The 13,504-nt window shown below is 43.5% G+C and overlaps 1 protein-coding gene and 1 pseudogene across 2 annotated transcripts in view; both read right to left on the reverse strand.

Annotated features, from left to right (window-relative positions):
* Window positions 1-2,964: 2,964 nt before the first annotated feature.
* The window catches only part of ZNF541 (zinc finger protein 541), a 45,211-nt gene continuing 34,671 nt past the window's right edge, over window positions 2,965-13,504 (reverse strand). For both annotated transcript variants that reach the window (XM_072733187.1, XM_072733130.1), the window contains exons 14-17: window positions 13,086-13,174; window positions 4,143-4,283; window positions 3,795-3,976; window positions 2,965-3,686 (exon numbers count right to left, since the gene is read on the reverse strand). In XM_072733187.1, the coding sequence (XP_072589288.1) occupies window positions 3,518-3,686; window positions 3,795-3,976; window positions 4,143-4,283; window positions 13,086-13,174 (581 nt within the window). In that variant the 3' untranslated portion in view covers window positions 2,965-3,517. The remainder of the gene's footprint in view (window positions 3,687-3,794; window positions 3,977-4,142; window positions 4,284-13,085; window positions 13,175-13,504) is intronic.
* On the reverse strand, window positions 8,590-8,889 carry LOC112931383 (mitochondrial import receptor subunit TOM6 homolog pseudogene; annotated as a pseudogene).

Here is a 13,504-nt window from a genome sequence, read left to right on the forward strand (position 1 = left end):
CCTAAAACAGAAGATGTTAGGTAAAAACTAAGGAAATGTGGGGATCCCTGGGTGGCTCAGCGGTTTGGCACCTGCCTTTGGCCCAGGGCGTGATCCTGGAGTCCCGGGATGGAGTCCCGTGTTGGGCTCCCGGCATGGTGCCTGCTTCTCCCTCTGCCTGGGTCTCTGCCTCTCTCTCTCTCTGTGTCTATCATGAATAGATAAATCTTAAAAACAACAACTAAAAAACCCAAAAAACAAACAAACAAAAAAAAACAAAACAAAACAAGGAAATGTGAATAAAGTATGGACTGTAATTAATAGTATATCAATATTGTGACAGATGTACCACACTCAGAATCTAAGATATTAATAGAGGGAGTGCCACCTGGTTGGCTCAGTTAAGTGTCTAACTCTTGGTTTGGCTCAGGTCATGATCAGGGTCCTGGAACTGAGCCTACCAGGCTCCCTGCTCAGTGCAAAGTCGGCTTGAAGATTTCTCTCTGTCCCTCCTCCTGCTCAAGTTTTTTCTTATAAATAAATTAATACATACATACATACAGCTTTTTAAAAAACAATGAGAGAATATATGGGGGTATATGGAAATTCTTGGTACCATTTTCACAATTTTTCTAAAAATCTAAAAACTACTAAGAAAGTTTCTTTTAAAAAATTCAAGTTCTAGGCCCCTACTGCCAATGATTCCAATTATGAAAGTCTGTGGCAGGCTACAGGAATATGCATTTTCTTACAGGACTCCCAGGAAATTTGGATGCAAATAATCCAGGACTGGGTAAGAAAATACTGTTATCTGGGGGTAAGGACAGGATTTAGCTGAAGGGGAAGGGGGAGTAATTCACAAGAAACCTTTGCTCTCAGGACACCTGGGTGGCTCAGTGGTTGAGCATCTGCCTTTGGCTCAGGTCATGATCCTGGGGTCCTAGAATCAAGTCCACATCTGGCTCCCCGCAGGGAGCCTGCTTCTCCCTCTGTATCTCTGCCTCTCTCCGTGTGTCTCTCATGAATAAATAAAATCTTAAAAAAAAAAAAAAAAAAGGAAACCTTTGCTCTCTTCTGACGTTTGGAGACTCCCCTGGACTACCCTCCTGCAGTGGCCACTGTATTCTGACCACAGATCAGATTGGGTTGGCGGGAGGAGGGAGTCTGGATTACCACAAAGAGTTTCAGTTCCCTGTCCGTGTGAGTGGCACTGTCATAAAAGCTCTTGTTTGTCTAAAGCTGTTAAATTTCAGGCCCATTTGTTATGCAGCACTAGAGAACTAATACTATACCACGCACCGGTCAAGTCAGGGCCTTTCCTTTCCAGATGCTGAGCCTGTTTTTCAGGCAGGACCCAAACAGTAAGAGCAACACAACGCATTAAACAGGAGCTGCTCCTTCCTGCGGTGCACTCTGCCAAATGCTTCATTTATGGTTTCTCACTGAACCGGATACCAGGGGGAAGGCACTTTCCATCCCATTTTATAGAATGAGAACACAGGGACTGAAACAGGGAAAGTGACTTGCCCAAGGTCACAAAGGAGCCAGCTGTAAATTCTGGCTCTTAGGATACCTGAGCCCGGAGTCCTTCCTCTTAACCACAAGGGTCCTAAGTGTTTCAAATACATCTTGCTCCTTTGCTCCCCGTCCTGCCCAGGCTTTAGGATTCACTTAGCTGAAACAAAGCCCCTCTGGGATGGCTCCTGACACCACCTTCTGCCCTGCTCCCCACCAGTCCCTCAGAACGGAGCACCCTCTATCACAGACACAATCGTGGCTCAAAGCCATTGGTCCTCTGATGTGGCCCTGCTCTTCCCCATCTTGGCATCTACTAGAGCGCCAAGCCTCAAAGCTGACATGCCGGCCTTGTCCTGTCCTTTCCCTTAAGCACCTCTCCCTGTGAGGGTACCCATCAGCAAGTCTGAGGCTACCACTAAGGTGGCTCCCCTAATTCTAGAGTCTCTGTCCCTCTGCAGCTCAGGCCACCATACCTACTGTGCTCACTTGCCATTTGCCTCCTCCAACCTCCACAGAGCAGCTAGAGGCTCTTAGAACACCCTCCACTAGCTTCTGTGGCAAAGTGCTTTGCCATGCCATGGCTTGGAATCCCAACTTTGGCTCCGGCAGCCTCTGGCCTGCCCTGGCTGGCCACTGAACACCACCTGCCATGCCCGGGACACTCCCTAGGACTCAGCTCCTGGCTTTATTTTCTTTATGTCACTTTGTGGTGGACACAGGTCTACCTGCCCAGTAGCCCTTTCTGTGTCTTCTTTTCCTGGCAAACAGAATTCCAGTTTTGACCTGGTGACTACAAACTTAGGGGGTCACACTGCTTTCCCATATTTCCTGGAGACAAACCCTAGTGTCTGGGAGAACCACAGCCAATTTTCCTTCCAACTGCCAGGGACCAGCTGAGGAAGAGCATGCGCTACAGTTGTGCCAGTGAGACATGAGGAGCATTCTGCTAGGGGCTGCTACATGTGTGCCTGGCTCTTCAAAGGGGACACGGAGGAACACGCTCTCTTCCCTGCAACTCTTCTGAAGGTCTGGACGTTGGTATAGCAGAGGCTGATGCTTGCCACTGCTGCAGCCAACATGCTGACCCTATGCAGGCCCCTGGAAGCACCACAACTCCTGACGGCTGAATCCTACGCTGCCTCTCCTGCTACTATGACTGCAAGCACACCCACAATCAAGATCTCAAATCACCTTTTCATTCATTCATCACTGCTACTCTCCCACTCCTAAAATGGAAGCTCCACAAGGAGAGGGACTTTGTTCCCCTTGCGTCACTGTAGCCCTGCTGCACCAGTTGGGCACTGTGTGGCTTATACTCTAGTAGGTGCTTAGTAACTGCTGGCTGAATGAGTGTACAAAGCCTCCTGGGCTCCTCTGGGGAGGGGACTCAGCTTACTCATCTCTGTGGCTCCAGCAAGATTCAAAAGCCTTTGTTGGATCAAAAGGCTGGGGAAGCCAGAAGACAGCTGCTCGAGAACCCAATTTAATAAGATTTACAAGTCGACACGTACAAAAAAAACCTAACAATGTACAAGTCATTGCAAAACTAGGGACTGAATCTGGAATGCAGAGAGACTCCCCTGGAGAGGGGGGCCCAACATGTTGGAGATCTGAAGGTATCTTCCCACTGATTCTCTACGTCTTGGCCTTATCTAACAAATGTAACCAAACCCCAAAACTGAGGCTAAGATTTAAGAGCTACCCAGATCTACCTCATTACCTCCCCAAGCCTCCCTGCTCTAGATGGAGTGGGACTGAAAGAAGGGGAGTGACTAATTAACCTAAAGAGAATGGAGCCTCTGGCACCAGCCAACTGGGACTTCACAGCGGTCTGATGGTTGGGTGCTTCTCCTATTTATGGCCAAATGCCCACCACGTTTCCAAGCCAGGCTGGCCAGTGAGGGACAGTGGGGGTGGGGAGGAGGCAGAGGGGGGTCCTCAACCCCTTGGAGAGGCCATCGGGGGGCTGGAGGCCCCCACCCAGACTTGTTGCCTGGCTCCAGCTCCCCACCCCACCCGATCACCACTGCAGGGGGCCGATGTCAGCCCCTATCTCCTCCTCCTCCTCCTCTTCCTCCTTCAGCTGGAAGGGCTTCACAGGCCACTTCACCCTGACGATGGGCTCCACATGGTCCTGAAGCCGGTGTCGCTTCATGTGGGCATTTCGACTCTTGATTTTGTCGAACACCCTGAGGAGTCACCAGAGAACACAGGTCAGAGCAGGGGGAAGGCACACCACCCAAAGGCAGCCATGGGGGCCGAGGGAAGGTAGTGAGGGCGCATCCAGGGAAAGGTACCTCTCACACTCTCTGCAGGGGAAGACACCCTGGCCCTCCACACTGCCTGGTGGTTCAGGGGTCCGCTTGGGACCAGCATTTGGGCTGGAGTTGAGAATGGACTCCCTCCTGTAACTCTTGGTCTTTATCTTGAACTCAGGAGTGGGACGGTGGCTGGGTCTCTCCCGAGGGCTGCAAGTGACCTGCAGAACAGCAGAAATGATGGTATAAGGGCACCAAACCTCCACCCTTCTAAGGGAGATGCTTTCCACTGCAGGGAAGCCCTTCCTGGTGGGTGCCCTCCCCTTTCCCTGTCTGGGATGGGCAGCTGCATCCCCATCAGCACCCAACATTCCTCAGACCTCCTACCTTTGCTTCTGTCTTGTCTGCCTCATCTGGCTCTCTCTTGACCCTCTTTTCTAGTCCTGGGGCTCGGCCACAGTCAAACTTGATCATTTTTTTCCAGATGTAATAATACTCAACACACTGGGCTACAGTCTTTGTCTGAATCTGGTGAAGGAAAACAGAAGGTGGCATGAGCAACACTTCAAGCAGCCTTGAGTGTCACCATTACACCCCTAATATCCTCCCCAGGGGGCCAGTCACTTTTTTTTTAAGATTTTATTTACTTATACATGAAAGGCAGGGGGGGGGCTGGGCAGAGACACAGGCAGAGGGAGAAGCAGGCTCTGCACAGGGAGCCTGACGTGGGACTTGATCCCAGGTCCCCAGGATCAGGCCCTGGGCTGAAGGCGGTGCTAAACCACTGAGCCACCCGGGCTGCCCCTGCCAGTCACTTTTTGAAAGACTTCCTGAAATGTCTCTCTGCTTTGGCCTGGCGTGCCCCTGATTCACTGCAAGGGGCAGAGAATCGCAAAGTCCTCGCAGGTGACGAGGGGTTCAGAGTGAAGTCACCACCACAGCCAACACCAACTAAGCCCCTCACGCCCTGGGGGGGCAAGTCCATCTCAGGGATTCTTCCTTATGGGACAGCGCACTAGAAGGCATACAAGGATGCTCACTGCAACTTCATGTCTAGTAGCCATACCTCTGCCAACTAGAACTAACAAAAGCAGAATGCCTCAGGCATTGGGGGCCACACAGCCTTTGCAACAGTGAGGCAGAGCCCTAAAGCACAGAGGGAAGTGGCCCAGGAGAGAAGGAAGAGGTTCTGAGGGCACAGTTTTATCCTGGCCAGTAAGACCCCACTGTTTGCTCCCCCCTCACTGTCCACTAAAGAAGAGATCCCATTAACAATAACCTCCATAAAAACAAAACAGAATGGAAAAGTTTAATTGCTCCAGAAAGAATATTTCTCAGGTAAATTAAAGTAGCCATTTAGTATCTGGATCTCACTTCAGAAGACACCTTTCTCCGTGTGAATTTGTTTCCACTTTGTGTGTTTTCACAAACTTAGAGGCAAAATAGTGCACTCCTGTCCACCTAGGAAATAGCACTAAGTTAAAAAAAAAAAAAAAAGAGGGGATCCCTGGGTGGCGCAGCAGTTTGGCGCCTGCCTTTGGCCCAGGGCGCGATCCTGGAGATCCGGGATCGAATCCCACGTCAGGCTCCCGGTGCATGGAGCCTGCTTCTCCCTCTGCCTGTGTCTCTGCCTCTCTCTCACTGTGTTCCTATCATAAATAAATAAAAAATTAAAAAACAAAACCAAAAAATCTTAAAAAAAAAACAAAAAAAAACATAAAAAAAAAAAAAGAAACAAAAAAGTTGAACTTCTGCTTCCTAACAAGACAGAGCAACAGGAGCTAGATCTCCCTCCCATCCAAAACAATGAAAAGACACAGGCAAAATACATGACACAATGGTTGGTAAGACACCTGGCATCAGTCCAAAAACATCTTTCTGAGAGGCAGAAAAGCCACCACCACCTCAGGAGAGTTTCCAGGCCATGGCCCAGGGGGAGTCACCCCAGCAGACCCCCTGAGTTGAGAGGGAGCCGAGCGCCTGGGGAGACCAAGATGGTAAGAGTCCACAGGACAAGGTACAGCAGAGGAGACAGAGGCAGAGAGAAACACTCCAGAAATCTGGACAATGTTCCCCTCAAGGATTCAGCAAAGTCCGTGTGAAGAGACAACCCAATGCCAGGCAAAGACCAATCCAAAAGGATCGGAGGGAAAGGCGCCTGTGGCTCACAGGGGCCAGGAATGGTGTCTGTCTCCACCGGGGTGTATGTGTGTGTGTGTGTGTGTGTGTGTGTGTGGGGAAAGCCTCATAATTCATGGGGTACTGGTAGAGCAATGAGAACGGTTTTGCTTCAGAAACGAGAAATAATTCGCTTTAGACAAAAAGCTGTTCTGGTACCATCTTCAAAAACCTAAAAGCAATACCCTAAAGGAACATGTTGTTTTCAAATAACTGCATGCCAGAAAAAAGTTCAAGAATACTTATAAGGTGCAAAAATATCCAGCAAACAACAAGCTAAAATTCACAATGCCTGGAATCCAGTGAAAAATCACCAGGCATGCAAAGAAGCAGGAAAATATGACATATAATGGGGAGAAAAATCAAACGGTCAAAATTAACTCGGAACACACACAGATGTTCGAATCAGCAGGGAAAAATGTTAAGTTTATTATATCTGCATAATATATGATCAAAAAGTTAAATAGAGACATGGAATATATGAAAGAGACCAAAAGAGAACTTTAGGGACAAAACCTATAATGTCTGAAATGAAAACTGCAGAACATGGGATTAATGACAGGTTGGGCACCACAGAAGGTAAGATGAGTGAACTTGAAGACACAACAATAGAAACCATCCAAAATGAAACAGAGGAAAAACAGGAGAAATGAAAAAGGGCACCAGTGAGCCATGGGGCAAGTGCAGGAAGGCATGTGCATGTGTGCATGCACACACATCAGTGGGATCCTCAATTAACTCCAACCACAAGAAAAAAAATGAAGAAAACCATGTTGAAGCACATCATAATAAAACTGCTCAAAACCAGTGATAAAGAGAAGTTCATATAAACCACCATCAAACAAACAAACAAACAAAAAACATGTTTATTCAGGGACAGAGACAAGGAAATCAGTCGGTTTCTTGCTAGATACAACAAAAGCAAGAAGAAAACAGAGCAACATCTTTAAATGACCTCAAGAATTAAAAAAAAAAAAAACGCGTCTAACTAGAGTTGTATACCTAGCAAAGATATCTTTCAAAAATGAATGCAAAATAAAAAAATTTTTTAGATATTCAGAAGCTGGAAAAATCCATGACTAGCAAAGTTGCACCACAAGAAGTAGTAAAGGATTTGCATCTATTTCCTTCTGGAAAATGATAACAAACAGAAACATGAATCTACACAAAGGGACGCAAGCACAGTAAAAATGGTAACCACATGTGTAAATATAAGCCTTTGCACTATTAAAATCTCTCTAAACATAGTTGGTCATTCAAACAAAAACAGTAGCAAGATATTGCAGGGCTTTATAACATATGTAAAATAAAAAGCATAACAATAATAGTATAAAGGCCAGGAGGAGAGACGGAAGTTTGCTACTCTGCAGTTTTCAGTCTGCACATGAAGTGCTATCAAGTCACTTGAAGATTTGACAGTGATAAGTTAATGATGCGCAGTGTAAACCCTAAAGTAACCACCAAAACAATAAAGAGTTACAGCCAATAAACCAACAAAGGAGATAAAACAGAATCCTAATTTTTACTTCATTAGTCCAAAAGAGGCAGAAAAAGCAGAAAGTGGAAACGAAGAACAACAAGACACACAGCAAGGTGATGGACTTAAAACTAACCATCTCAATAATCATGTTAAATGCGAATGATAAACACCCTAATTAAAAGGCTGGATTTTTTAAAAGCATATAATGGAATATTACTCAACCATAAAAAAGGAATGAAATCTTGCCATTTGTGACCACATGGATGGATCTAGAGAGTATAATGCCAAGTGAAGTAAGTAGGATAAAGACAAAACCATGGAATTTAAGAAACAAAAGATACAAAGGAAAAAAATACAAACAAGAAGACAGAGTCTAAAATGCAGAGAACAAATTGGTAGTTACCACATGGGATGTGGGTGGGGTATGGGAGATATAGTTAAGAGGGATCAAGAGCACTTATTTTGATGAGCTCTGAGCAATGTACAAAAGTGCTGAATTATTTTACTGTGTGCCTAAAACTAATATAACCCTGTATGTTAATGATACTTCAGTTAAAACAAGTAAAAAAGCACCATCCAACACATGATACTTTAGACTACACTTTAAATATAAAAACACAAATAGGTTAAAAATAAGAGGATGAAAAAAGATATACCATGCAAACACCCATTATAAGAAAACTGGAGTAGTTGGCTATATTAATACCAGAAAAATAAATTTCAGAACAAATAATACCAGGCATAAAGGAAATCACCTCATAATGATAAAAAGTTCAATTCATCAAGAGGACATAAGAATCCCAAATGTTTAGGCATCTAAATAAGAGCTTCCAAATACATGAAGCAAAACCTGATAGAACTACAGGGAAAAATACATCTACAGTTACAACCAAATATTTTTATTTTATTTTATTTATTTAATTTTGTCTTTGTATATGTCTTTATTCCAAATATTTGTTAAAATATCATTAGGTTATTCCTCAGAACAAGAGCAAAGATCACCCCCTGCAGAAACTTAGGAACTATGTACAGAACTTTACAAAACAGAGGACAACACTTTGGCTGAAACCTGACTGCTGACCAGAGAATGGAGTTCTGAGTGGGCTCAAGAAGACGAAGCAATCGGGAAGGGAAGGCGGTCTGACTGAAGCTTCAACTTCCAAGAAGGCTAGTCTTGTGACGGTCATAAATTGGAGGCTCTGGTTTTGGAAGGTTCAAGTACAGCACAGGGGGTTCTATGTGTCTATTTGGCTACACTCCCGGCTGAGGTGCCATTGGGTCAATGTCATTCAAATTCCTAGCCAGCCATACTCCCACAGCAAAAAGTCCCAAATTGAGGATCAAGTTCCCCTGGAAATCGTTCCTGTCAGTGGCGAAACAGTAGACACCCCAGAACCAATCTCCCACATTGTCTGGAATTTCTGGTGCTTCATGTGGCATGACAGGAGCGCTCACGCCGACCCCGCTGGAAGCCATAGCAGCACCCTCACAGCCAAATATTTTAATAACCCATTCTCAAAAACTGTTAGATCAAGTAGATGATAAAGGTATGGAAGACTCAAACCACATTATGAACCATCTTGAACTGGTATTTCTAGAGCTCCAACCAACAGCAGTAGAATACACCTTCTTCAAGTGTACTCAGGACATCTACTAGGATATAGACCATATTTGGGGCCATAAACAAGGATTTAAAAATTTAAAAGGATTAGAGTTATATGAAGTATTTCTTTGACCACAGCGATGTTAAATTAAAAGTCAGTAACAGAAAAAGCCTGGAAAATCCCCAAATATCTGGAGACTAAATAACACACTTCTAAATAACTCATTGGTCAAAAAAGAAATCAAAAAGTGAAAATGTACTTCGAACTGAATAAAAGTGAAAACCCAAGATACCAAAATGTATCAAAGCAATACTCTGAAGAAAATTTATAGACAACTTAGAAGAAATGAACAAATTTCTCAAAAGAAAAACAAAGCTCACTCAAGAAGACATGATAACGTGACTAGTCCTACATCTAGGAAGTAACCTGAATCCACGCTTCAAAACCTTTCCCATAAGAAAACTCCAGGCTGAGGTGGCTTCACCACCAAATATTTAAGGAATAAAAAAAAAGCCAATTCTAAACAAATTCTCCCAAAAAATTGAGGAGAAGGGAGTATTTCCTAACTCATTTGATAAGGTCAGCATTACCCTGATATGAAAGCCAAAGGTACTACAAGGAAAGAAAGTTGCAGACCAATATCCCCTCATGAACACAAATGAAAACTTCTAAACAAAGTTTTAATAAATAGAATCCAACTATATATATATATATATATATATATATATATATATATATATATATGAAGGATAAGACATCATGGCTTAAGTGGAGCTCATCCCAGAAATGTGAAGTCAATTTAACAATCAAAAATCAATGTAATTGGTCATTCTAAAATAAAAAATAACCATATGATAATCTCAATAGGTGCAGAAAAACCACTACCAATACAACCCCATATCTTTTACTGATACAAACTCTCAGAAACTAGCAATAAAAGGAACTTCTTCAATCTGATAAGCAACATCTAAAAAGACCCCACAGCTAATGTCATACTGAAGAGGGAAAATATGGGATGGTTTCCCTCTAAGATCGTGAACAAGTCCAGAATGTCCACTCTCAGCAAGGTACTGGAGGTTCTACACAGTGCAGTGAGGCAAGAAGAAATTAAAGGCCTCCAGATAGGAAAGGAAGAAATAAAACTGTCTTTATTTGCAGCTGATATGATTGTCTATGTAGAAAATCTAATAGAATCTACAAAAAAAGCTACAAAAACTAATACATGAGTTTAGCAAGACTGTAGAACACAAGATCAATTATTATTTCAATTTTGTTTCTATGTATATTAGCAAGAAACTATGGAAATCAGAATTAAAAAGAACCTTCTAGGGGATCCCTGCGTGGCGCAGCGGTTTGGCGCCTGCCTTTGGCCCAGGGCGCAATCCTGGAGATCCAGGATCAAATCCCACGTTGGGCTCCCGGTGCATGGAGCCTGCTGCTTCTCCCTCTGCCTATGTCTCTGCCTCTCTCTCTCTCTCTCTCTCTCTCTGTGTGTGACTATCATAAATAAATAAAAAAAAAAATTAAAAAAAGAACCTTCTAGAACAGCATAAAAATTAGAAATACTTAGGAAGAAATAGATTCCAAATGTGCAACACCTAAATTCTAAAACCTTCAAAACTGTGGAGAGAAATTAAAGACTTAAATAAATAGATATACTTTGTTCATTGGTCAAAAAGACTAAGTACCATTAAGAGATCAATTCTCTGCAACTGACCTAGAGAATCAATGCTGTACCAAACAAAATCCTATCAAAAAATTTTTTTAAAGAAATTGACAAGCTAATTCTAAAATTCACATGGAAATGCAAAGGACCTAGGATAGAAAACACTTTAAAAAAGAATAAGAAAGTTCAAGAACTAATGTTTTCTGATTTCATTACTTATATAATACAACAGTAATAAAGACCTTAATAGTAGACAAACATCAAACAAAATGGATAGTCCGGAAATAAACACATTGGTGTATGGCCAACTGATACTTGGCCAAAGTATAAAGGCAGTTGGGTAGAGAAAATATAGTCTTTTCAACAAAAGGTACCAAACGTTTAAATATGCATATACAGGGGCACCTGGGTGGCTCAGTGGTTGAGTGCCTTTGGCTCAGGTCATGATCCTAGGGTGCTGGGATCAAGTCCTGCATCAGGCTCCCTGGAGGGAGCTTATGTTTCTGATTCTCTGTGTCTCATGAATAAATAAATAAAACCTTAAAAATAAATAAATAAATAAATAAATAAACAAACGCAGAAAATGAACTCTAATCCTTACCTTGCACTATCAACCCAGAATGGGTCATAAATCTCAAAAACCAAAACCAAAAACCATAGCATTTTAATAAATAAAATCTAACTATATATATATATACATATATATATATATAAAGAATAATAAGACATCATAAAACTAGAAGAAAACATGGGGGAAAATTCCGATGACTTTGGATTAGGCAAAGGTTTCTTAGTGATGCCATTTGAAGCATGGTCCATAAAAGAAAAATTGATAAATTGAGCTCACTCAAATTTTAAAACTTTTCCTCAAAAGACACTTGAACAGAGACTAAGAAGCCAGAGACCAGGGGCAAGCGTCCGCAAAGCAGGTACTTGGATGTAGAACTTGTGTTCAGAACAAATAAAGAACTCTTGCAATTTAATAAAAACACAAATACTCCAAAAAGAAAACCCACACAGACAAAAACAAAAAACAAAAAACAAAAACCACAGGTAAAAGATTGGGAGCAGACACCTCATCAAATGAGGCACACAGACAGCAAAGCAGCAGGTATGCTCAGCACTGTCAGTCTTTCTGGGAGTACAGAGAGGGAACCACTGTGTGCGCTCACCAGAATGGCTACAGTAAGAAGAGGTGGGGGGTGTTGTGATGGCATGGGCCACCTGGAACTCTCATGCACTGCCCACCCACCCATGGGAATGTGTAGTGGCATGACCACTCTGGATAACCATTTGGTAGTTTCTTAAAAGTTAAACGTAACACTTAGTGTATGATGTGCTCATTCCTCCCCTGCCTATTCACCCCACAGAAAAATAGTATTGGTCCATGAGAGCCTTGAACATGAAGGAGTGTTCACAGCAGCTTTATTTATAATGGCTAGTATCTGGAAACCTCCCAGATTCAATGGGTGAAGGACTAAAGTACATCCAACAATGACATACACTCCAGCAATGAAAAGGGGGTGAACCACTGGCACACAACAACACAGATGAATCTCAATCATGCTGAGTGTAAGGAGCCAGAGAGCATAGCACATGCCCTATGATGGTTTCATTGATGAAAAACTCTGGAAAATGCAAACTAATTTACAGTGACAGAAAGTAGACAAGGTGTTGACTAGGAACAGGGTGGCAGGAAAGAGGGACTCTACAAAGGGGCAGGGGAAAGTTTTGGGGGGTGATGGGCATGTTTGTTATCTTGACGGTGGTGATGGTCCTATAGTTGTGTAAGTACACGAAAACATCAAATGTTACACTTTGATTACGTGCAGCTTTGTGTATATCAAGTTAACGAAAGAATAGAAAAATCAGCAGGATATTAAGCATATTAAGATCTGTGGGGATCCCTGGGTGGCGCAGCGGTTTGGTGCCTGCCTTTGGCCCAGCGCGCGATCCTGGAGACCCGGGATCGAATCCCACGTCGGGCTCCCGGTGCATGGAGCCTGCTTCTCCCTCTGCCTGTGTCTCTCTCTCTCTCTCTCTCTGTGTGACTATCATAAATAAATAAATAAAATTTTAAAAAAAGATCTGTGCAGGCAGCGTGATGACTGAAGTTCAAGAGTGAAAAGCAGAGGTTATCCATCAGGAGGAGGACTCTGGGTAGGGGGATTGAGGCCTTTCGTGGAGCATTTCTCAAGCTGAGAATAGGAGGATTCATTTATTGGAGCATTGAGCAATGCTGCATTTCTGTACTGTCTGGAGGTGTCCACAATGGCTTTCTAAAATTATGAAACGTTTACAGACAAGCAGAGCATCACCCTCAATGGGCTCCTCAGCTCTAGCTTAGCTCTGCTGTAGGAGGTGAGGCCCTGTCTACACCAGTGTGCCCACATTCACCTTACCGTCTTGTGTATCAAGTAAAAGTCCTTCTTGTGGGCACAGAACGCCTTCTTAAAAAGCCTCTTCTCCATGGGGGTCCAGATGTCTGAACCTATTAAAGAAAGAGCCGAGAGGGGGAAGGACATGGCTGAAGGGCAGAGCATCGTCCTTTTTAAAGCTGCCAACAAGGCACCTGGGTGGCTCAGAGGTTGAACGTTTGCCTTCAGCTCAGGTTGTGATCCTGGGGTCCTGGGATTGAGTCTCGAATCAGGCTCCCCATAGGGAGCCTGCTTCTCCCTCTAGGTCTCTGTCTCTCATGGATAAATAAAATCTTAAAAAAAATAAATAAGGCTGCCATCAGCAAACACAATTACATGTCAAGCAGTCTGCTGAACCCCTGACTTGCTTTATCTCATACAATCCTCACAAAACCCTTAGCAGG

Source organism: Vulpes vulpes, chromosome 1, assembly GCF_048418805.1.
Source record: "Vulpes vulpes isolate BD-2025 chromosome 1, VulVul3, whole genome shotgun sequence".
Taxonomy (NCBI): domain Eukaryota; kingdom Metazoa; phylum Chordata; class Mammalia; order Carnivora; family Canidae; genus Vulpes; species Vulpes vulpes.